The sequence below is a fragment of the Canis lupus genome, chromosome 9 (genome assembly GCF_003254725.2).
Source record: "Canis lupus dingo isolate Sandy chromosome 9, ASM325472v2, whole genome shotgun sequence".
NCBI classification, from domain to species: domain Eukaryota; kingdom Metazoa; phylum Chordata; class Mammalia; order Carnivora; family Canidae; genus Canis; species Canis lupus.
Genome location: NC_064251.1, coordinates 19,455,010 through 19,478,071, shown reverse-complemented (window position 1 = coordinate 19,478,071; position 23,062 = coordinate 19,455,010). Strand labels below are relative to the sequence as shown.

General features: G+C 48.5%; 1 protein-coding gene across 1 annotated transcript; it reads left to right on the top strand.

Annotated features, from left to right (window-relative positions):
• Positions 1-6,190: 6,190 nt before the first annotated feature.
• Positions 6,191-11,615, top strand: HEXIM2 (HEXIM P-TEFb complex subunit 2). The gene is given in 4 exon segments (XM_025440816.1): positions 6,191-6,409; positions 8,068-8,138; positions 8,140-8,179; positions 10,590-11,615. Coding segments are annotated over 4 exon segments (1,125 nt in total). The 3' UTR covers positions 11,385-11,615.
• Positions 11,616-23,062: the final 11,447 nt, after the last annotated feature.

Sequence of the window (23,062 nt, the reverse complement as noted above, 5' to 3'; positions counted from 1 at the left end):
ACCTCACCAATAAGGCTGAAAGAAGTTCCTGGATAAATGAAAACAGCTCTTGGTAAACCCCTTGCTTTTTTAGTGCAAGCAATGGTTGCATAAACTTGTGTGGCAGTTCTTTGTTAAGACGCTTACAGGTAGGGAATATTGGATTTATAGAGGAAATAGTTGTTTGGGGCATTCCAAGGACTTACCCTAATTACTTTATACTTAGGTGCTCCCTATACTAAAAAAAGGAATGGGAGCTGTCCACCTTTTGAGGGTCAAACCAAAATTAGAAATTCCCCCTCACTGCAAATCAAATGTAAAGCTTCTGGTTGAGGAGCTAAATTAAGTCCTTATGGATTGAGTGGGAACCCTGCACATCCAGCCCCCATACAGCCCCTGGTCTCAATCTAATAGCTGCTTTAGGCCGGGGAGTAGTTCTGTTGTTGAAAATGCAGGGAGGCTCTGGGAATCAATTTCTGCCCCCAAATCAAAATAGTAACAAGTTATGTTTGTTGGCAGACAATCTGTCCTTTGCTGTTCTGCCTACCACTCCCTTGTGTATTTAATAAACTTCTGTCTCCTTAAAATTATGATTGTTCCTTCGTCATCATGGTTAATCCAGCCCATCTCTGTCTGCCCTGTGTTAGTGTTTCCCTAGGCAAACGCATTGCTCAAATCATTAGTACAGGGGTTTCTTGGGGCCTTAGAATCCAGAGGGGGTCTTGAGATTCACGAACCCCACGAAGTTCTGTGTAGATTTTTGTATGTACATTTTTCTGGGGAGAGTGTTCAAGAGAATCCTCCTGAGATTGTCAAACTCCTTGAAGGTTAAGAACCTCTGCAGGGAAAGGGAGAAAAAAAACCCATGGAACTCCCACTGGAAAGCTTGCTTTTGTAGCTAAATGGAATAGTGGAGGTGCTAGGAACTTCAAGAGTTAAATGCACCTCAATGATGCATAAGCATTCACAAATCAATGAATCAAGGGGAATTATGCTGGTCAAGAACTGACTCACGGCCTCCAAAGCTGGACTAAGCTTGGCCCTATTCCGGCAGATGGTCCACTCAAGACAATGTATGATCAGTTTTTCTTTTGGCCTAAAAATTACATTAAATGTCTATTTTGAAATAGTTTTCTTCGTGTTTTTAATTTTCCTTCTGCTATGATGTCATGCAGTAGCCCCAGAAACGCGGCTGCTTGGTGGAACGGCAGCAACACTGCCCTCTGGCTTTACATACGGAGAAGCCTCAATTTGATTGCACTATAGGATGCAGCAGTGATAACCTCTGATGGATTTAAGTTTAATGGTCTTGTTTTCCCCACTATCAGTCTTAGACTCTGTAAGTACATTTATCATCAGAAAAAAAGTATGTTTTACTCCTAGAAGACAAATTCAGTCCAGTCTTTAAAAATATACAACTAATTTTAAGTTACTCACAAATGACTCTGATTTACCCGGAAATCTGCAGCTTTCTGAACTTTGTTCCAAAGGCACTTTATATTTATTGCATTGATGTCCTTAGAATGGTGAGGTTTGTGTGAAATTTGTTTTCTATCAATTATTTTCTACGTTGAAACACTGGAGTAGCATACTGCTTTCAGGACTAAGACTGAATTACTTATATTAACAGGGGGCTGTGATGACAAATGATCCTCAAATCATTTGAGGATCTCTAGCCTTTCACCAAAAGTCCTTTCTGCCAAACATTTTAACTGAGCTGCTCAGAAGATGATTCTTACACAATGGCAATTTCAATTTGTTCCCTTTCTCATAGGGAGCCTGAGTATCCAGCCAGGGCAAAAGTGCTTCCTAAACTATGAGACATATGGCTGGAAAGCTTAATCCTCCTTCAAGTAAGGAAAACTTGGGGGGCTAGCCTAGAACATAACGTGGCCCTCAGGACACAGGGACTTTTAGATCTTAGTTTTGGGGAGAGCCAGGGAAGTCCAGAAAAAGACTAGGTTATCTGGTTTAATTCAGAAAAACAGACTAGGTATCTCTAAAGAGAGAAAACATAAAAATGAGACTAGTTTATTAGGAGTCAAAAAAAAAAAAAAAAACAGAGTCCTAGTCCTATCTTTAACATACACTGCTAGCAGTGTAATCCTGGACACAACTCTTAAACTTTCTGAACCTCATGCTTCATTGCCAAAATGGGACTGTGGCTACTTTACAAAACTGCTATCAGGATTAAATAAGATAGCATGAAAATGTGTTATTCGAGAGTAAGCTACCATTAATATTATCTTTTTTTTTTTTTTTTTAAGATTTTATTTATTTATCCATGAGAGACAGAAGAGGCAGAGACACAGGCAGAGGGAGAAGCAGGCTCCCCATAGGGAGCCCAATGCGGGACTCGGGACTCCATCCTGGAACCAGGCCCTGAACCAAAGACAGATGCTCAACTGCTGAGCCACCCAGGCATCCCTATTATTATTTTTTTCTTTTAGTAATCTCTCTATGCCCAATATGAGGTTCAACCCATAACCCTGATATGAAGAGTCACATACTCTACCAACTGAGCCAGAACAGTTGCCCATCAGTATTTTAATTTTCCCTTCATCCAGAGTAAAATTAAAATCCTTTGCTCGGGAAAATGTAAATAAATATACTTTACCTTAATGACTTCAAAAGTTATAGGGAAAAAAAAAAGAGAAATTAAACAGGGAATCCATAGAAATTTTTAACGCGCCCCCCCCCCCAAAAAAAACCCCACAACCGAAGTTTACCTTCAGAAAATCAAGAGCTGGCTATATTTAGTCAAACATTAGGTAATGCACCACAGGATTCTCCCTGGCTACTTACACCTAGAACAGCTGGCAACAAATATTCACAACATTGTGATGGTAAAATTGGCTAAAGCTAAGACAGTACCTTTACCTAAGTACAGTTGAGTTTGTGAGGTTAGTTTTTTGAAATTATTTCTCAAACTTGACAAGAACACTGGAATAAAATTCCACTTTACTATTCTTTTTCATATAAGGTATAAACGGTTGATGCTAGAAATGAAAAATAATTTTCAAAGTAAAGAAAATATCATATTCAGGCCCTGAACACAGTAGGATCTGCTGACCGAGGGGTAACATTCATAGTTTGCAGTGGGACAGAATATATACTCTAGGAGGCAAAGACTGAATTTTGAGCCAGTTTTCTTTGAATACTGGAGAGCTTACAATCTCATTCCACTTCTTGTCGAAAAAAACAAAGGCTGAGTTTAGACAATCAATACTTAAGCTCTCACAAATCCTCCTGAATAAATTTTCTTGGGTTTTACTTAGAGGTGGTTCAATTATGACAAATAATGTATCAACAAAGCCAACAGCAGGAAAAATCCTAGTTTACTAATAAACCTCTGCACACCAATGAAATTCTTTCAAATGGTTGAGCTGCTACTGGAAACTGTTGGTAAGTTTTCTGAAATAGCTAATGTGATCTCTAAACAGCACCAAGAGCAATTACATTTGGTTTAAGTTTTTTCAAGAGCAAAAATTCAGAAGGGAATCATACTCTCATCCTTCATATTCTTCATATTCACTGACTGTGCAAAGTGTTAAAAAGCCCTGGGTTTGCAGGGAGTAAAAGGGTATTCCTGAAGGAAAATGTGAGAACTTGAGTGCCCCATTAACAAGTATTTGAGAAAATGACAGCATCACCGCTCTTGTGAGCTACTCAGTAGAACTTGTACTAGCTCCAGAGGGTCAGAGAAGATTCATTTGAAGTCTGACTCCTGTTTAAACACAGAATTCTGCATACCTGGATAATAATACAACTATTAGGTAAAGGCAAGAAACCAAACTGGAGAATGAAAAGGAATGGCTAAGAGGTAGTTAGTTCTACCTTCCTCTCTAGTTATTCCTAAAAGTGTACTTAACAAACCAGCAAATACATGAACAACTTAAAAAGAGAAAATTTAAAGAGAAAGATGGTGAGAGCTTAATACAACAGAAAACTAGTTAATTATGGAAATCAAATAGTTCAGAAGCAAAGATCTTCATCCTGAAGAGGACTGCTGCAAAGAATCCATCCTACCCACCAATGGGTCCTGCTCTCACAGAGCCACTAGTTCCCAGGAATTGGCCAGCAGGGTAAAATATCCAGGACTTCCTAGTAACAATTGCTTGGTACCCTAAGAAACTGACCATCATTCAGCCTAGTTGGATGGCCATCCTTTGTGCTGCCGAGGGCAGCCAAGGCCACATTTCAGTAAGGCAGGCCTCCCAAATGCCCCAAATAATCTCTGAAGCAGAAGTTCTAGATTCCCAAGTAAGGAAGTTTTAGTAAATATATGTTTACATAGCTACCGAAGAGTAGTTACTCCTCAAGGTTATTTACGGGGGAAGTAGCATTGATATCATTTTCAAATTAGGAAACTGAGGTATATAGGGTTTGTAGACTTTGTCATAAACCCTGAAGGAACTCATCTGCCAGGGGACAGCTGAGGAGGAAGCAGGTCTGGTTGAACATTAGATGAACAACAGACTCAGCAACAAAATGACCAGTTTGGCCTCATCTTCAGGATTTGGCCCCTGGCAAAGCCCAATCAAGTCAGTGGTAGCACACACAGAAATAGAACTTGGGAGTTCCTAACTTCCAGTCCTAGGTTTTGCTCAGAAGATAACCAAGGGAACATTAATAAATTGGGTTTATTCCCAGCTTTATCAAGGAATGAAAAAGCTTGTGGTTCAACCTTAAAGATGATAACCTTTCATCTTTATAAATGAGTAACACATTTCTGCATCTGGCACGGTATTCTCCACCTCGTAGCATCCAAAGGTTTATAAGTACATTACTTCACTATGGAGGATGAATCACAAATGTCTGGGATCCTCCTCCATTAAACTGTCAGAAGAACCACAAGGATAATCTTTAAAGCCCCTTTCAGGTCCTAAGACTATTTAACTTAACTCCTACCAAGTTAATGTCAGCTTCTCCTAACTCCCATCTTCTCTTGATCTGAGGAACAGTGTAAAATTAACATGATGTAAGCCAAAAGTCAACCTACAGTATGAATCAAGTGTACTGCATTTAGTGGTTCAAGTTTTGGATTAAGAAATCGAGTCAATAAAAAAAAAAAAAAAAAAGAAATCAAGTCAATGGTGATCAAATTTTCCCAATCCAGTTTTAAGACTTTCTCTGAGAACATCTGGGAAGTTCGGGGAGAATAGATACAGCTTTGGAACTGTCATTTACAACTTAAAAAATAATGATTAATAAAAGGAGTGGCTTCAGTTCTCAAAAACCTTTCAAGGTTCTTGCTAATTAAGCCAAAGACTCAGGAATGATGTGACCATGTGTAAGTGACAATGAGATTCATCACTTTATAGAGTCTACCTAGCCATAATTTTAACTGATATTTTAGCAACAAAATAAGGTATCCCTAAGCTGTATGCAAATCTCTCTGAAGTTAGATTTTGAGCATTAGTCAACAAGACGGTTTAATCCGTGATTCAAGGAGAGAATTTCACATCAAACTTCAATCCTTAAAAAGCTGCTATAGCTGTTAATATAAGGTTGAGCGTTTATTGTTTTCAAAGGTCACTCTCCCACCTCCCCCCCCCCCCCAAAAGCTACATATAGGAAATAGCTCAAAACTGCAATTTCTATCTTGGTAGCGTCTGGGATCCACAGAAGTGATTTTCAATGACTTGGAAATTCAAAATAGAGGTTCCCTAGTAACAATGCACCAGTGGCAAAAATACTCCCCATTTTTTGTTTAGTTTTTAGGAGAAAAGTTCCTTAAACTGGAAGGAATCTGTAGTCTTACAAAGATTACGTTGGAATTAGTTCGTTTTTTTTCTTTAGGAGGGCAGCCATTTCTCCAAAAGTTTTGGTCAAAGTCACGGCTCAGATTTCAAAACGCAAACAGATGTTCCTGAAGCATCCAAAAACGGGCCCACACTCCACTTTTATTCCCAGAGCCGTGGCCCCTCGGTTATTTTGTGTGCCCCAACCCTGAAAAGAGCAAAAACCCAACCCCTCTTTGGTGTACACTTTCGAGAGAAGTGGAACAGCACATTTTCGGAGTTTCCCAAACTGGGCAGGGGAGTGCAAGGTCGGGTCCTTCCGAGAATCGGGGCTGGGAAGAAATCTTGAGGGCAAGAGCGCTCAGATTTCCAGGCATTGGGCTCGTGAAGGCTTCCACGGGCCTCCGTCTATCTAGCTCCAGGGGGAATTAGTGGTTGCCACTGCAGGAAGAAGCCGGGACCGCGGGATGGCCTTGGTGTACTGGGGGAAGATGGTGGGCGCACCCCGCTCTCCGCCCTCGGGGCCTCCAGCCGCCCGCCACGCCAGAAGGACGCGCGGCCAGAGCTGGGACCTCCGCCCTCCCCCTCGGCGCCAGCCTTTGGAACCTGGCGTCGCCCCCACCTCGCCCGTCGGAGCGGGGGCCCCGCCACGCCGGGCCCCGCCGCCATACCCAGGCCGCATGGGGGTGGGGAGACAAGTTGGCAAAGCTCGGCCTCAGGATCTGCGCCCCCCGCGGAAAGGGCAGAGGGGAGTCGCTTCACCCGGTCTCTCCCCAGCTGGGGTCTCGGGGAACACGCGGTAATTGCCCAAAACCCCGCCCTCTGTGAGAAGCGAGGCTGCGGGGCTGCCGGGACGGTTTGAGGACCGGGCCCGGCCGGGGAGACTCCAACCTTCACCCCCCCGGCCCCCGGTCCCACTCCCCGCCGTCTCCCGGCGCCACCACTTCAGGCAGCCCACTCGGCCCGGCCTCTCCCCGCGCCCGGACCACCCCCCATGGGGTGCTCTCACTGCGCAGCGAGTCCCTCCGCTGCCTCCTCCCAGCCCAAAATGGCGGCGGCGGCCACCGATCCTTCTCGTCGCCTTCCTCTAGGGCCGAGGATCCCTCCGCACCCGCAGCCCCGCCCCCTCTCAGCCGGATCTATTTTCTGCCCCGTAAAGATTAACGCCATCAATGAACTCTTTAATTGATCTCGGAAGGCGGGTCCTGTTGTGCTTCCGCACAGCTAATCGTTGACGAAAGTGAAAATATTGGCAGACGAGTTGGCCAATCATAGAAGGCATCGGTGAGCGCGGGACGCCGCTCGCGCAAGGGTAGATGGGTTTTGGAGTTCTCGGTGTCTCCGTAGACGTGACAGGATCATCAGCCGGCTTCCCAAGCTACAAGAACTACAATCCCCAGCAGGCGCCGCGCTGCCAGGCTGTCCCCCTCCCCCCACCCCCAACCTTAGTGCCTGAGCGGCTTGACCAGAGCTGCTGCAACTGCAGCAAGAGGTAGGGCTGAGGCACTGGGAACTGCACAGACAGGCGGTCGGTCGCACAGAAAGACACACAGATATAGTCGTGTGCATAATCCTTGACAGCAAATAGGTCAGTTCCGCCTTTGCAAAATCTTTCTCGGACCACTTCCCCTCTTCCAAGGAATCCATCCTTATTCCAGTTGGGCTTCCCTTCCAGCTGCATGTAGTGTGAAGACTTTTTCCCCTTTCCTCTGTTTCTCGTCCTGAGAGGAAGAGGGGGGAGGCAGGCCAGGCCCAGGAGATGATAAGTCTTCAGCCCCAGGCTCGGCCCAAGCCACAACTGTGTTTCTGGAGGTGCTGACTTTTGGAGGCCAGCCTGAGGGGGCTGGGAGTGGGGGGTGGGGGTGGGGTGCTGTCAAGAGTGGGACCTCTGGAGGCTGTGAGGAAAGGCCCCCTTGTAAAGCCTGCTACATATTTTCCTGTTCAGCCACTGCCCGACTCCGCTGCCAGCCTCTCCAGGTCGAGCGCCTCCAGGTCACTGCTGTATCTTTGCCTCCCTGGGCAGCGACCTTTTCCTCTTTGGTTGTTGGGGGAACAAGGCTCAGGACTAGCTTCCCAGCTGCCAGCCTGGGCCTCAGTGACTTCCAGAAGAACAGCATAGGATGGAAGCTCTGGCCCTGGGGCCCGAGGAATAGGACTGGGAAGATGGCCCCTTGCTGGCTGGAGGTGTGAACCCCAGGGTGTGGAGGCTTTAGGACCTGCATTGGATAATGAAGGTGTGCAGGTCTGGTGCTACAAAATGGCTGCCGCTGCCTTAGTGAATAATTGCCAGGCAGCCAGTCTTCCTGAAAATTCTCCTTTAAGACTTAGCTTTCTGTTATTTAAGGCAGGTGTCATTAGTTAGAAGCATCTGCTGAAAGATTTGGAGCAGAAGAAGGTGGCTACTCCGAACCAGACCAACTAATACAGAGTCACCAGCAGCCCTGGAGGAGGCCAAGGTAAGCCCCACCTTCCCACCCACCTGAGTGCCCCGACATGGAGCCTGCCAACTGGGATCCTGGCCACTTGTCTCAGCTGTGTTGGCAGATCTGGAAAACCAGATCTAACTGAGTCCCTACTGTGCGGTGGGCAGTATGCCAGGATGCCAAATCTGTGCTGTTGTGAAATCCTAGCAGCCCTTCAAGGTAGGAGTTACTATTTCCATTTCAAATAAGCTAAGGTTATCAGAGTTGACATACCTTCTCTAGAATCATACAGCCAGCAAACAAAAGATCCCGGGTTTAAAATTAGGGCCTTCGGACACCAGAACACAGCCTTACATTTTGTCAAGGCTGAGAACCAAGTGTGACACAGGGGAAAGAGAACATTTGGTTCATAATTTAGGATGGGGGTTGGAGTTCACGTAGCATCCAGGAGAAAGGGAAAGACAGATTGTATCAGGCTCTCAGGAAACATCACCTTCTGATCTGGCAACAGGAACCCAAACCCACTCTGCCCATGCTCTCTCTTGCTGCCCCCACGTTACAAGCTGCCCCTCGAGTTTACAAGTTCCTATAGGTGAGGAGAGGACTCAGTGCCTCTGACCCACCCTCCCTAGCCACTTCCAGTGTTTTCTAGAGTTGTTTAATTTGGAGTTCATGATATGTCAGGATTAGAAGTTCAGAGAGGGCAGATGACTCACCCAGATCACACAGCTTATCTGCATAGTGGGAATGATGGTAAAGGGAAAGGCATTCAGGAGGAAGGCAGCATGTGGGGCTGAGGGACAGGGATGGTATGGGTGAGGGGAAGGATCATTACAAGCCGAGCCATGTGCTGAGGGCTGGGGGAGGTGAATGTGCATACACAAGCCACTTTGTCTCAGTGCTGCTAGGGGCCTTGCCTCTTCTGGGGTGGGGTAGAAGCTCTGTCTCAGTTGACTCAAGACACTGGTGGAGACAAGGCCTGTTCTCGATTGACAGTCTCCCAGTAGGTGAAGTAACAGTACAACACACCTACAGACAACACAAACAGACAACATACACACGTACTCTGTATGCACTCTAACATATCCCATCCTAAATGAAGACGAGAACTTCAGGGCCTTTGAAACACACACAACGTGCCTCCAGCTCTTACAGGGCTGTGTACATCCCCGAGTACACACACTATGCCTATATGGGCCTATACTCAGATGTTTCTGAACTGTGGTGTACATTGTAGAGCAGCATGCCCATGGTAGCGGTTATTATTAGAATTCCCTAAACCACAAACATAGAGCAATTCATTCCCATCCCCCACACTGAGTACTCCCACCCTCACACAACAGAGATAAACAGATGCTCTGCACACACACTGTCTTGACAGAATCCTTTCCACCTCTTAGATAAGTTCTAGAATTCTCTTGGCTGCAGACTGGAGGTTCACCCTTCCTCTCCCTAGCGAGGGCCTCTTTCCTGCCACTCATGTTGAAGAGTGATACCAACTTCTGCCTGGAATAAATAACACTCCATCTTCTTTACCCTAGATCAACAGAAAGGGGTGGTCTCGTATCCCAAGGTCTTTTGCATCCCCCTCTCTTATGGGCTTTATGTCATTTAACATGGTTTTGAGCACTTTCCTTGGGCCACGCATAGGGACACAGTGGTGAGCTAGGCAGACAAGACACATTCTTATAAAAAGAAGACAGTAAACGGTAATGTGGTAGACACTACGTGGGATGTGGGACGGTAACTGAGTCACATGATGGTGTCACTGGGAAGGGGAGATGGGGGGGATCTTTACATAGGGTGGTCAGGGAGGGCCCATCGGAAGAGGTGATATCAGTACCAAGCCCTCAAGAGTCAGCTATGCAATAAAAGCTGGAAGCAAGATTGGCTACGTAATTCTCGTAGGGCTCAGGGCAAAAGGTTCTTTATTCAAAACTTGTCGAGAAGTTCGAGATGAAAACATCGGAGCATTAAGCAAAGCATGGGGTCTTTCCAGACAGAGTGGGAGTGAGGGGCCCTGAGAGATGACACAGGTTGCTTACCCAGGAAGCCAACTCTGTCAGAAAGACAATCTTTCTAGGAAGAGGGCTGATCAAGCAAATGCAGCAGGAGCCACTTCCCATCCTGTCTCCTCTTTCTCCTACTTCATTCAAACAGTATTTATTGCATGCCTACCATGTGAGGCACAGAACAGCTACTATTGAGGGCACTGAAATTACGGAGTGAAATACACAGGCATAATTCCTGCTGTTTTCATGACTCGGGGAGGGTTGAGGGGGCAGACAGGAGACAGATAAGCCCATAAACCAACAAATAGTTGCAGAGGGTGAGAGGCTAGAGAGTGACCCCAAGTCAGCTTCAGGCTGGGTGGTGGCAGAAGGGTTCCAGCGCCAGGGGCAGGCTGTCTGTGATTCACTCTTATCTTGTCCTCTCTCTTTAGACCCCTGGTGCTCCTGGGAGCCCCCAAACACCCCCTGAGCCTCATGACCCTGGTAGTTCCCTGCCCCTGACCCCCCGGATAGAGAGCCACTCTGAGGAGGAAGATTCCCCTGGGGCTGGCAGGGGCCTAGGCTGGAACAGCAGGGGCTCCCGGACCCAGAGCCCAGGGGGCAGCTCTGTGGAAGCTGTGCTGGGCCGGAAGAAGCACCGCAGGAGGCCTTCCAAACGCAAACGCCACTGGCGCCCCTATCTGGAGCTGAGCTGGGCAGAGAAGCAGCAGCGGGATGAGAGGCAGAGCCAGAGGGCCTCCCGGATCCGTGAGGAGATGTTTGCCAAAGGCCAGCCTGTGGCACCCTACAACACCACCCAGTTTCTGATGAATGACCGGGATCCTGAAGAGCCCAACCTGGAAGTGCCCCACGGGGCCTCCCACCCAGGCTCCAGCGGGGAGAGCGAGGCAGGGGAAGGTGACGGGCAGGGCCGGGCTCATGGGGAGTTCCAGCAGAGGGACTTCTCTGAGGCCTACGAGCGTTACCACACCGAGAGTCTGCAGGGCCGCAGCAAGCAGGAGCTGGTCCGAGACTACCTGGATCTGGAGAGGCGGCTGTCACAGGCAGAAGAGGAGACCAGGAGGCTGAAGCAGCTGCGGGGGTACACCAGCCAGCAGCCCTGCTGCCAGGTGGAGGAGCTGGCTGCAGAGGTCGAGAGGCTCAGGACAGAGAACCTACGGCTGCGGCAGGAGAATGCCATGTGGAACCGGGAGGGCAGCCGCGGCAAGGGGGAGCCAGACACCTAGGGGAGGGCACCCTTCAGCTGGGCTGATCCAAGGAAATGGTCCCATTTCATACAAGCTCAGGCCTGCTGGGGCTCAGGGAGGCGGGTGACAGATGAAAACCATGTCCAGCACCCCTGTGCCCCCTGAGAACAGCTAAAATAGGTTCAGCCTTCCATTCGTCATTTCCATAATTTGTTCTTTGATGTCTTCTTTTTTTTTTTTTTCACAAATTAAATGATTTTCATGAGCTTACAGGGAGTGGTTAGGATTGATTTCACTAGGGTTGCTCTGAGAATTAAAGCATATGTGTCCCAGAGAGGCTTGGGACTGGGGTCCCAGGCCCTGCCTTACTCCAAGCCTGGGAGGCCAGCAGACGTCTATATTGGGGAACCACCAATCCCTTGGGGATGCCTGAATTCTGGTGTGTGTCCTGGAATAATCGGGCTGCTCTGAAGGTTTTTATAGAGGAGGGATAGGAGGGGGCTCAGGAACCACCAGGTTGGGCCAGACCTTGACCTAAGATGATTGACCTAAGACAGATTGCTGTGAGGAGCTGGGGGTCTGCCTGGAGGAGAGAGGGCTAGGACTTTTTGGGAGGGGTTCGTTCAGGGTTTATACCCAGGTTCTCTGCATTCTCCCTATCCTCCCCATTGTGTGGAGGGCCAGGCCAGATGTGGTCTGGATAGCTTGTGTCTCCTTGTTCTTGACAGCCTCCTCCCCCAATACCTCGAAGCCAGTGGTAGGGCAGGAGGTTAGTCATCACTTTTGGCTCTCTTACCTCCTAGAAGGGCACTTACAAGTGTGCACTCAAGGGAAGTTTTCTTTTTTTGTTGTTGTTTGGTTGTTGTTTTTTAAGATTTTGTTTTTGTTTTTAAAGATTCTATCCATTCATTCATGAGAGACACAGAGAGGCAGAGACATAGGTCTGCAGGGAGCCTGCTGCAAGGCTTGATCCCAGGACCCTGGGATCACACCTTGGGTGGAAGGCAGACACTCAACCACTGAGCCACCCAGGTGCCCCTAAAATTGTATCTGTTTATTTATTTGAGAGAGAGAGAGAGCACTTGAGAGCACATGTACACTCATGAGTAGGAGGTGCAGAGGGAGAGGCTCAAGCCAAATCCTTGCTGAGCAGGGACCCAGATGGGGGGGCTCAATCCCATGACCCTGAGACCATGACCTGAGGAGACCTCAAGAGTGGAACACTTAACCAACTGAGGCACCCTAAGGGAGGTTTTCTCCTAATGGAAAAAAAAGCCCAAGAGGTGAGGGAGGTGAAGTGAACTGATCCTTAGAGCTCATGGCCTGGCTATCCCGGTGCTCACTGTGCAGCTGCACATCCTGCTTCTCTTAGCCTAATCACCTGAGTGGTCAGTTCCCTCTGAGCTGAGCCCCTCACCTGTCTGCATGACAGAAACTGAGTCAGCTGGAATAATGCAGATAATCACCAACTCGCCAGTGGTATTGAGCTCAGACCCATCCTTCTCCAGACACTGGTCTCACTTCAATCACCCTTCCAGCGCCCTTGCTGGTTGCAAGTGTCAGGCTGGAGTGGTGGAGGGGGAAGTGAGTCAACTGGCCAGTGTGCCTGTGTTGCTCTGCCACTGTGCACCGGGAGGGGCGGAGACCTGGCCCGCCCAACCTCGCTTCCATTCCAGGAAGGCTCATCTTGACAGGCCACATTGGGCAAGAGAAGGGCTCAGGCTGCTGAGCTGCGGGAATGGAAATGTTGACGAACCCTGTGTGTTGCCAGGACAACTTTCATTTCTGCCCTGCCACACCCAGGCCAGCGCCTTCAACAAGGAAGCAAGGCAAGAACAGATTCTAGGAAGGGATGAGTTTCAAGAAGCAGCAGAATCTCCTGTCCTGGTGGTGGTGGTGGTGATGGCAGCGGGGTTCTGCAGAGATTTTAGCCCTCTTCTCTTGGATCCTCAACAGCTCAGGAAAGGCCAGAGGAATGATTGTCTCCACTTTGCAGATGGGAAATCCAAGGCTCACAGAGGGAGTGGCTTTCTGAATTCCTAGCCTGCCGTCCCCTGTGGGGTGCTAGCCAGGGATGCAGAGGCCCCTGGGTGAGGCGCAGGCAGGCCGCAGGCAGCCTCCCAGCTGGCGCATTCCTCAGCAGGGAGCAAGGGAGCCCAGAGGGAGAGGGTTGGGCCTGGTTGGAGGAAGGTTGTTTACCAGAGGCGTGTGTGTGTGTGTGTGTGTGTGTGTGTGTGTGTATGTGTGTGTGTGTGTGTGACTAGGAGGGGCGAGAAGATTCCTGAGGGTGTTGCTGGAGCATTGGGGGAGGGGTGTGGTGTGAGGGAGAGGTGCCGGGGGTGTGGCCTGGAGGTGGCTTGGGCCTGCAGGTCCCTGAGTCGTCTAGGGCTGCATACAGGGGAGGGGACAGGTGAGGAGCTCAGCCCTTCTTGGCTCAGAGGCTGAGGAGCCTGGAAACGGGAAAACTGCCAGCTGGCCCTCCTCACCCCGGAGACACAAGCACAGGCCCTCCTCACCCCGGAGACACACGCACAGGCACACATACTCTGACGGGCTCTTGGTCAGGGCCACGTCATGATGGATTAATTTTCCCAAGGCTGGTGGATGGTGGAGGACAGGATGGGGCAAGAAGAAAACAAAGGGAGAAGAGTGTAAGCGAGGAAAGTGTCTTCACTAAGAGGGGTCCGGGAGGAAGAGTCAGTGTCACCTCCTCCCTCCATCTGGTTCCCTGACCTCAGTGCCCAAGAGTCTGGGGCTGAGCTGGAGTGCCTCCTCCAGTATTGGGGAGGGCCAGCTCAGCTACAGGTGGTGGCCAGGTGTGGATTCCTTTTGCCTCCTGCCTTTTCCCTGTCTGGCTGCCCGGTCTCCCTAACCTACCACAGTGACAGAAGCTCCAATGTCACAGCATACACCCCTCCTGCCTCCCCCGCCCCCAACACACACACACCCTCAGCTGGGGAGAGCTGGGCTTAGACACCCTCTCCTTTCCCCTTCAGGCCTTTCTAAAGCAAATGTTCAGTGTCTTACTTCCCTCATGCCCATTTGCCTTCCAGCATCTTCTTGGTCACCTGGGCCAGGAGAGAGAGGCCCACAGAGGCAGGTATTTCACAGGAGTGAAGAGTCCCACCACCCCTGTGTACCCTCGCCCCCTTGCCCAGATCCTCCTTTCTTCCCCATCAAGGACTCCCTCCACCTCAGCTGGAAACTCCCATGTCCTGAGGGTACAGGAAGAGTCTGCAGCAAGTGAAGAAGAGGGGTCTGTGGTGAAGTAAGGAGTATGAGAGAAGAGGGTGACCAGTTCCCACTGCTCCTGTTGGGTATAAGCAAGGATGGCACTGGCCCTTTAAGTGGGGGTGCCAGCCTGTGCCCTCCCCCAGCCAACCCAATTCGTGGGCACACTGAGCATGTGCAGGAGCTGTGCAAGCGCAGGGGAGGGAAGTGGGGGGATAGATTCCGGAGGGAACTCCTCACCCCCCCTACTTCCTGTGGCTGCCCCCACTCTCCTTCCTGGGTCTGACAAAGGAGCCCATGGTGCTCACCCAATCCCTTCCCCCACCCCAGACCCCAGTGGGTGCTGCCCTCTCCAGACTCTGGGTGTGCAAAAGGTGAAGGGCAGGCCCTTTGAGCCCCCGGAAGTCGGGCAGCCCCCCTGCTGCCCCGAGTGATACACACGCACACTCAGCTCAGTGCCATCCTCACTTCTCTGATGTGGGCGGTGGATAATCTTCCTGCTGCTTAACATGCTCAATATCATTCCATTGGCGCCAGGGTTTTTAAAAGAACCGTCTACCTGTGACGAAGCTCTGCTCTGAAAATTAAAAACAGCTAAAAAGATGAGGTCCCTGCCCCCTCCCCCAGGAGCTTCCAGTCTAAACTCAGAGGAAGCAAAAGGCTTGGCTCGAAGGTGGTTAGTGCTTGTCCAATTCCCTCTCCCTGGTTCTCGCCCTTTCCCCTACAGGCAATTGGCTCCCCAAGTCCAAGGCTCAAATTCTGCCTCAACAGGCTGCATCCTCCAGACCACCCTTCTCTTACCATCCCCCCACCTCAAGCCACCCTGTTTCTCCAATGCCCCCCGTACCTCAGCCTGCCTTCACCTTCCCGCTCTCCCCCTTGGCATTTGCTCTATTCTTCCTTTAATCTCTTAGCTCCAGGTACCCTTATTTCTTACTTTTTTTTTTTTTTAAGATTTTATTTATCCGTGAAAGACACAGAGAGAGAGGCAGAGACACAGGCAGAGGGAGAAGCAGGCTCCATGCAGGGAGCCCGACATGGGACTCGATCCCTAGTCTCCAGGATCAGGACCTGGACTGAAGGTGGCGCTAAACTGCTGAGCCACTCGGGCTACCCCCAGGTACCCTTATTTCTAAAGTTCACATAACAGAAAATTAACCATTTTAAAGTGAACGACTCAGTGGCATTTAGTACATTCCCAATGTGTGCAACTGCTACCTCTATCTAGTTCCAACATTATCACTCCAAAAGGAAATCCCTGTCCCCATGAAGCAGCTACTCCCCACTGCCACCTTTCTCTAGCCCAGGCAACTACTAATCTGTCTTCTGTTTTTATGGATTGAGTTATTCTGGATATCCTGGTGGTAAAACCAAGAGGGAAAGATGGGTTTCCTGGGGCCTGGATCTGAAATGACCTGGGAAGACCTGAGGGCCTCTTGTAGAGGGAGCACTGTACCAGGAGGCTCGAGACCTGTGATCCAGGAGCATCTGGATGGCTCAGTGGTTGAGCATCTGCCTTTGGCTCAGGGCATGATCTGGGGGTCCTGGGATCAGGTCCCACATCGGGCTCCCCGCAGGGAGCCTGCTTCTCCCTCTGTTTATGTCTCTGCCTCTCTATCTGTATCTCTCATGCATAAATAAATAAAATCTTAAAAAACAAAACAAAACAAAAAAAACCTGTGATCCATCCCAGCTCTGCTTCTAACTCAGGGGCCTCCTCTCCTTTGTTCAAGGGCATGGGGGCGGTGCTTCAGGCCAGTCCAGGATCGGGGCCCTGGAGGCTCCTATCCCTGGCCCACGGGGCTTGTGTCTAGGAGTAGCTGCCAGGCCTGAAAAACAGAACACACCTCCTTGATCCTCTTGGCTCCTCCTCCCCGTGGGGTCCAGGCAGTGCAGGTGGCTGGGGGACAGTGTGATCACTACCGTGGGTTTTGAGGTCAGATGCATGAGATGAGGCATCTTTGGCTTGGAGAATTTGAGAAGCTAGCAGCCAGTTCCGTCTGATTGTGTTTGTGCTGTTGACCACTGTGTTCTCCTGTCTTCAAAGACATAAAATAAGTTAAGGTTTAGCAAAGTGCTATGGGAGTGCTCTCAGAAGGAGGCAGCCATAAATTTTACTACTTGCAGGGTATTGTGTAATCAAGGCATGAAGAGCTCCATTCCAAGGTGGTTCTTGGGAGTTCCTCTGGCCACCCCCTTCCCTTATCTTTTGGAGAGCATTTCCTCCTTGCCTTCTCTACTGGCCTCCCTAGGATGACTGCTTTTGTGGGGGCTACGAGGGGCTGCCTGGAGCTTGAGCCTTTAGGGTAGGTGGGAGTGAGAAACATGGCTTCCTTCTCCCCGAGATAAGATGTTAACTGTGGCCTTCACCTGGAACTCAGTTCACCCATGTTTCCACTGCTGAACGTCCACTCCTGCCCCCAAACAGAAAGGCCTTTGTGAGCCCAGAGAAGTGAGGGGACGGCACAGGCCTTGCCTGGCAGTGGGACAGAGTAAGCAGCTGGTTCCCAGTTGGCCATGGTGTCCCAGCTGCCTGTGGGCATGAACATTCCAGAGCCCACCTGCCCCAGAGATCCTCTCTGGACCCCATCCAAGATGGGCTGCCCAGATCAACCCTCAAGGCACCTGCTACCTCCCACCTCAGGACAGCCAAGATGGGTGCCCTACTGTGCTTTGTCCTTAACCCAGTGGCTCTGAGAGGAAGTTTCCAGGGAGATTAAGTTGTGAGGGAGACATCATGAGCAGTATGGGGCATCTAGACCCTGCCTCAGCCAAAGCCTGTCATTCCCGGGACAAGGAAGGGAATAGGGTCTCCAGGGATGCCTGGATGGCTCAGTAGTTGAGTGTCTGCCTTTGGCTCAGGTCATGATCCCAGGGTCCTGGGATCGAGTTCTGCATTGGGCTCCCTGCAGGGAGCCTGCTTCTCCCTCTGCCTATGTCTCTGCCTCTCTCTGTGTCTCTCATGAAGAAATAAAAATAAAATCTTTAAAAATAATAAAATAAAATAAAAAGGGGTTTCCACGGGCCCATAATTCTCCTGGCTCTTATTCCTTCCACCTCCCTCCCTGAGACTCTCCTTAGGCTTCCACACACCCAGTCAGCCAGTTCAGACTCCTTGGCCACAGTGTGAGGACCTGGTCACAGGGCTGTAGGCTCCCATACCTTCATGTCTGGAACCAGCCCTGTAGCTGCTGGGCTGGCCTGCTCCCTATCTTCCCAGTGGGTCCAGGCCTCACTGTCCTTCTAGCTAGGACCACTGCCTCCCTTTGTTTCTCAATCCCAGCCTCAGTTATTCCCTCTTGGGCCTTTGAAAAAGAGGGTCTTTTTTCCTTTGGGCCCCTGGTCCAACTGTCCTCACTTGTAATTTCCATCAGCTGTATTTGTAGCATTTCCAGAGACTCATCCCACTCCCAGGATCCCCCCTGAACAACTCTAGCTTCCTGACCTCCCTGGGCGGCGCTCCTTAGCTGCCTCTCCTTCCCCCTCCCCTAGGCTGCAGGGAAGGCCCCTCTTTCCCCCCAAAATGGGTACACAAGTGTGGTCCTAACACCCTTGGAAAAAAAATTTTCACCATCATTTGAAATTCCATGTTTGTTGTAAATGACTTTCATATGTGTGTTTGTGAGTTTTCTTGTCTATTAGTTCTCCATCTTGTTTTTAAAAAAGATTTTATTTATTTATCTGAGGCCAGGGAGAGAGCATGAGCTGGGAGGAGGGAGGGATAGAGGGAGAGGGAGAAGCAGACTCCTTGCTGAGCAAGGAGCCCCATGAAGGACTCAATCCCAGGACTCTGGGATCATGACCTGAACTGAAGGCAGATGTTTAACTGACTGAGCCCCTCAGGCACCCCTCCATCTCATTTTTTTTTTTTTTTTTTAGAGATATACGTATTTGTTTGAGAGAGAGCACACAAGCAAGGGCGCTGATAGGGGGAGGGGCAAAAGGAGAGGGAGAGAGAATCCCAAGCAGATTCCACACCGAACATGGAGCTCCCAACTCAGGGCTTGATCCAGGACCCTGAGATCATGACCTGAACCAAAATCAAAGATCTGGCATTGGACCCACCTAGCCATCCATGAAGACCCTCCGTCAAATTTACTGATAAAACAGTCACACTTGAAAAATCAGTATGCTGCATAATATGCTTTAGTATCTGATAGCTCTATTCTCTTCTCTCTTTTTTTTTTTTTTACTAAAGATTCCTGCATATCCTTAGATTTTTTTTCCAGAGTACATTTAAAAGCAACGTGTCCAGATCCTCTCCCCAAAGCATGTCTCTATCTACCTATAACCTATCTATTTACCTACAAAGATACAGATAGATATGCAGATACAGACATAGATGTACGTATCTTCAAGAGATTTCTAGACGTTACCTAATTCAACACCGATCATGAGGATTAAATATCTTTCTAAATCTGTGACTCTCTCTCTTGTATTAACTATTTTTAAGGGTATAGTTCAGTGGCATTAAGTGCATTCACATTGTTGTGCAACCATTTCCAGAACTTTTTTCTTTTCATGTGCCCAAACTGAGACCCTGTATCCATTCAACAATAACTCCCCATCCCACCCACAGCCCAGCCCCTGGCAACCACCATTCTTCTTTTCTGGAAGCCTTTTGAGATGATCGCTTCCCTGCTGCTTTCAATCCAGCTGGAGTCCAGTTTCTCTCTCTCCTTGCAGAGCTCCTTTGTTCAACAAATTATTGCTTCTCAACTTGACTGCCCATTGGGATTACCTGGGAAAAAATTGTAAAGTTCCGATGTCTGGGTGCTACCCCTAGAAATTCGTATATAATTCGTCTGGGGATGCTGTCCAGGTATCAGAGTTTTTAAGGCTCTCTAAGAGTTTCTCCTGTGCAGCCAGGGCTGAGAACCACACTTTCTAAGAACTCCAAATGTTCTCTCTGCCCAGCTGTCTGTGGCCACACGTCCTACGTGTGGGGTGCCTCTCACTTGCCCACATCCCTAGGAGGACTCATAGATGTCATGACCTCTAGTGTGCAGATGTCAAACAGGGAGGTAGGGTGTTTGGGGAGCCTGGAAAGGCATGGGTGTGGGCAGAGCTCAGATTAAAGAGGAAGGAAAATAGGGATACCTGGGTGGTGCAGTTGGTTAAACTCTAACTCTTAGTTTTGGCTCAGGTCCTGATTTCAGGGTCGTGATCTCAAGGTCATGAGCCTGCATCAGGCTCCATGCTCTGCAGAGAGGCTGCTTGAGATTCTCTCTTCCTCTGTTTGCCCCTCCCACATGTACTCTCTCTCTCAAATAAATAAGTAAATCCTTCAAAAAAAAAAAGAGGAAGGATGTATTTCCATCAATCTCCCCAGAGACTCCTGGCCTCTGAGAATGAGCCAGGGCTTATGAGGTGAGACCAGAAAACATGCTGGAGGGCTCCTCCAGCAATCAGATTTTGAAATCTTGCCTAGCAAAGATCTGTTGCCTCATTGCCCCAGCAGCAATGCTACCCACAGTGTATGTGTGTGTGTGTGTGTGTGTGTGTGTGTGTGTGTGTGTGATTGTGATGACTTCTGCCCCATATGGGCGGGGGTGGGGGTGGGTGGGGGGGAGGACTCTGGACTGTGAATTTACCCAGGCCTCCTGCTACTGGCATCCATCTGTGAACAAGTGCGTGTATGTTTGCCGGGAGTTTCAGAATCCAATGCTATCCTCGCTTCCCTTTTTAGTGCCTTTTTGATTATCTCTCACCCATTTCTTCTTGCTCCTCCAAAGCAGAGGGAAGACAGGATGAGGCCACTGGAAGGCTTGGGCAGGGAGGGTTCTCTAGAGCCAGCTGGGCTTCCCCAGGGAGGAAATTCAGAGCCCAGACTCTACCCAGGTTCAAATCCTGCCTTATTCTGCCCACAGCTGCTCGCTGCCCACACACAGAAAGGACAAGCACCTTCGCCATTGCCTGCTTGGACATGTGCATCCTCTCTGCTGGCAAAGAGATGGCATGTCTCACTGGAAACACCAACAGCACTATTTGTTCATCCAGTAGATACTCACTGGGTGTTTAGTCTCCTAGGGCTGAGGGAACAAAGCATCATGAACTGGGTGGTTTCAAACAATGGAAATGTATTTTCTCACACTTCTGGAGGCTAGAAATCTGGAACAAGGTACGGGCAGGGCCATGCTCTCTCTGAAACCTGCAGGGCAGGAAGTCTTCCTTGCCTTTCCTTAGCTTCTGGTGGTCTGCTAGGAGTCTGTAATCTTCCTTGGTTTGCAGCCACATTACTCCAATCTGTGTGTGTCTGTCTGTGTCCAAATTTCCCCTTTATATAAGGACACCCTACTGCGCACTTTGGTAGCACTATACTAAAATATAAGGACACCCTAATTACCTCCTTTCAACTTGATTACCTATGTATAGACCCTAGTTCCAAAAAAAGGTTGTATTCTAAGGTATTGGGGATCAGGATTTCAACATATCCTTTTTGTGTGTAGAGGGACTCAATTTAGTCCATAACTATGGGTATTTGTCCATGCTGTGCCAGGCACTGTGGCAGGCACTGGGGTTGTCACAGTAAGTTCTCTGGACACAAGCTCTATCCTCATGGACCTTACCCTCTCTTGTGTCTTTTTACCTATAGCTTCTTTCTTTCTTTCTTTCTTTCTTTCTTTCTTTCTTTCTTTCTTTCTTTCTTTCTTTTTCTTTTCTTTTTCTTTTTCTTTTTCTTTTTCTTTTTCTTTTTCTTTTTCTTTTTCTTTTTCTTTTTCTTTTTCTTTTTCTTTTCTTTTCCTTTTCCTTTCCTTTCCTTTCCTTTCCTTTCCTTTCTTTTCTTTTCTTTTCTTTTTTTTCTTTTCTTTTCTTTCGTAGGCTCCACACCCAACATGGGGCTTGAACTCACAACCTGGAGATCAAGAGTCCAAAATGTTGCACCGATTGAGCCATCTGGGCACTCCCCACTACCTATATCTTCTTATTTAACTTTTTTAAAAAAAAGATTTATTTATTTATTTGAGAGAGACAGAGAGTGCCAGGGGAGGGGCAGAGGGAGAGGGAGAGAGAATCTCCAGCAGACTCCCCATTAAGCATGAAGGCCAACGTGGGGCTCCATCCCACTACCCTAGGATCATGACCTAAGCAGAAATTGAGTTGGTTGCTTAACTAAGTCCCCTAGGTGCCTCTTAATTCTAACTCTTATTCACAAATCACTCTGGAGTGTTCAAACTGATTTCTTTCACATGAGTTTATTTGTGCGATATGACAAGATTCCCCATTTCTTGAATAGGGAGACCAAGTCTTGGAGAACTGAAGTGACTTGTTCAGGGTCACAGAACTAACAAGTAATAACACAAGTTAACAATCAAATTCAGCTCTTGCTAGATGCCAACCAGTGTGACTTCACACACTTAATCTCATTTGATCCCCACAAACAGGATGAGGAAATTGAAAGTTGCCTAATGCCAGGAGGCCAATAAGAGATTGCACTAGGACTTGAACTAGATGGTCTAGCTCCTGCTTCCATGCTCTTGGCCACCACCATATGGTTCTCTACAGTGAAACACGGCCTTGTATTTTTTTGCTGCTCTCTGCTCTACAACAGCAAGTCAAGCCTGATTACTCATGTACCCTCCATACCTAGCAGAGAGCCATCTCTTTGTTCTTCCTTATCTAACTGCTCTGAAGCTCCTTCTCTCTTCCTCTTCCTTCCTGTTCCCTTTTACTCTGGACAAAGTTGCTTTTTCAAATGTTTTATTTACTATATACAATATTTTAGATATATGGGATGCCTGGGTAGCTCAGTGGTTGAGCGTCTGCCTTTGGCTCAGGACATGATCCTGGAGACCCGGGATCAAGTCCCACATGGGGCTCCCTGCATGGAGCCTGCTTCTTCCTCTGCCTATGTCTCTGCCTCTCTCTCTCTGTGTCTCTCATGAATAAATAGGTAAAATCTTAAAAAAAAAATATTTTAGACATAAAACAAACACCCATGTGCCCACCACCCAGTTTAAGAATTAGCAATATTGCTATTACTGCTGAAGCTCTAGCATCTTATCACTCCCCAATTTCATCATTCAGCACCCTAGGTGGGGCACCCAGAATCCTAGATTGGTGACAATCATTTCCGTGCATCTTTAGAAACACAGAGCTGCTTTTGACAGACAGTAAGGCATTTTTGAGCTTAATTCTTGATGAGAAAATGTAGCATGAGGTTGGGATCAAGGTGGGGGTGTAGCTTGAGCCAGGTATCTTTTGCAAATATGTATTATGCCAAAATAGTTCAGAGACAGAAAGGCATATAGAATGAGAGAATGAACCCCCTGCTTAGGAAATGAAACATTAAAAATGATCCCCAGGGTTTTTCTCCCTCATGGAATCCTCCCAGATGAAACCCCCACCTCAATTTGGAGCTTATCCTTTGGAGCTGAATCTTGGGGGAGAAGCAGTGGGTTAGAGTCGGCTGTGGGTAGGAAAGGACGTTACTAGCAGAGAGAACAGCAGGACAGAGACTCAGGAATGAGTTCAGGAAGCGAATG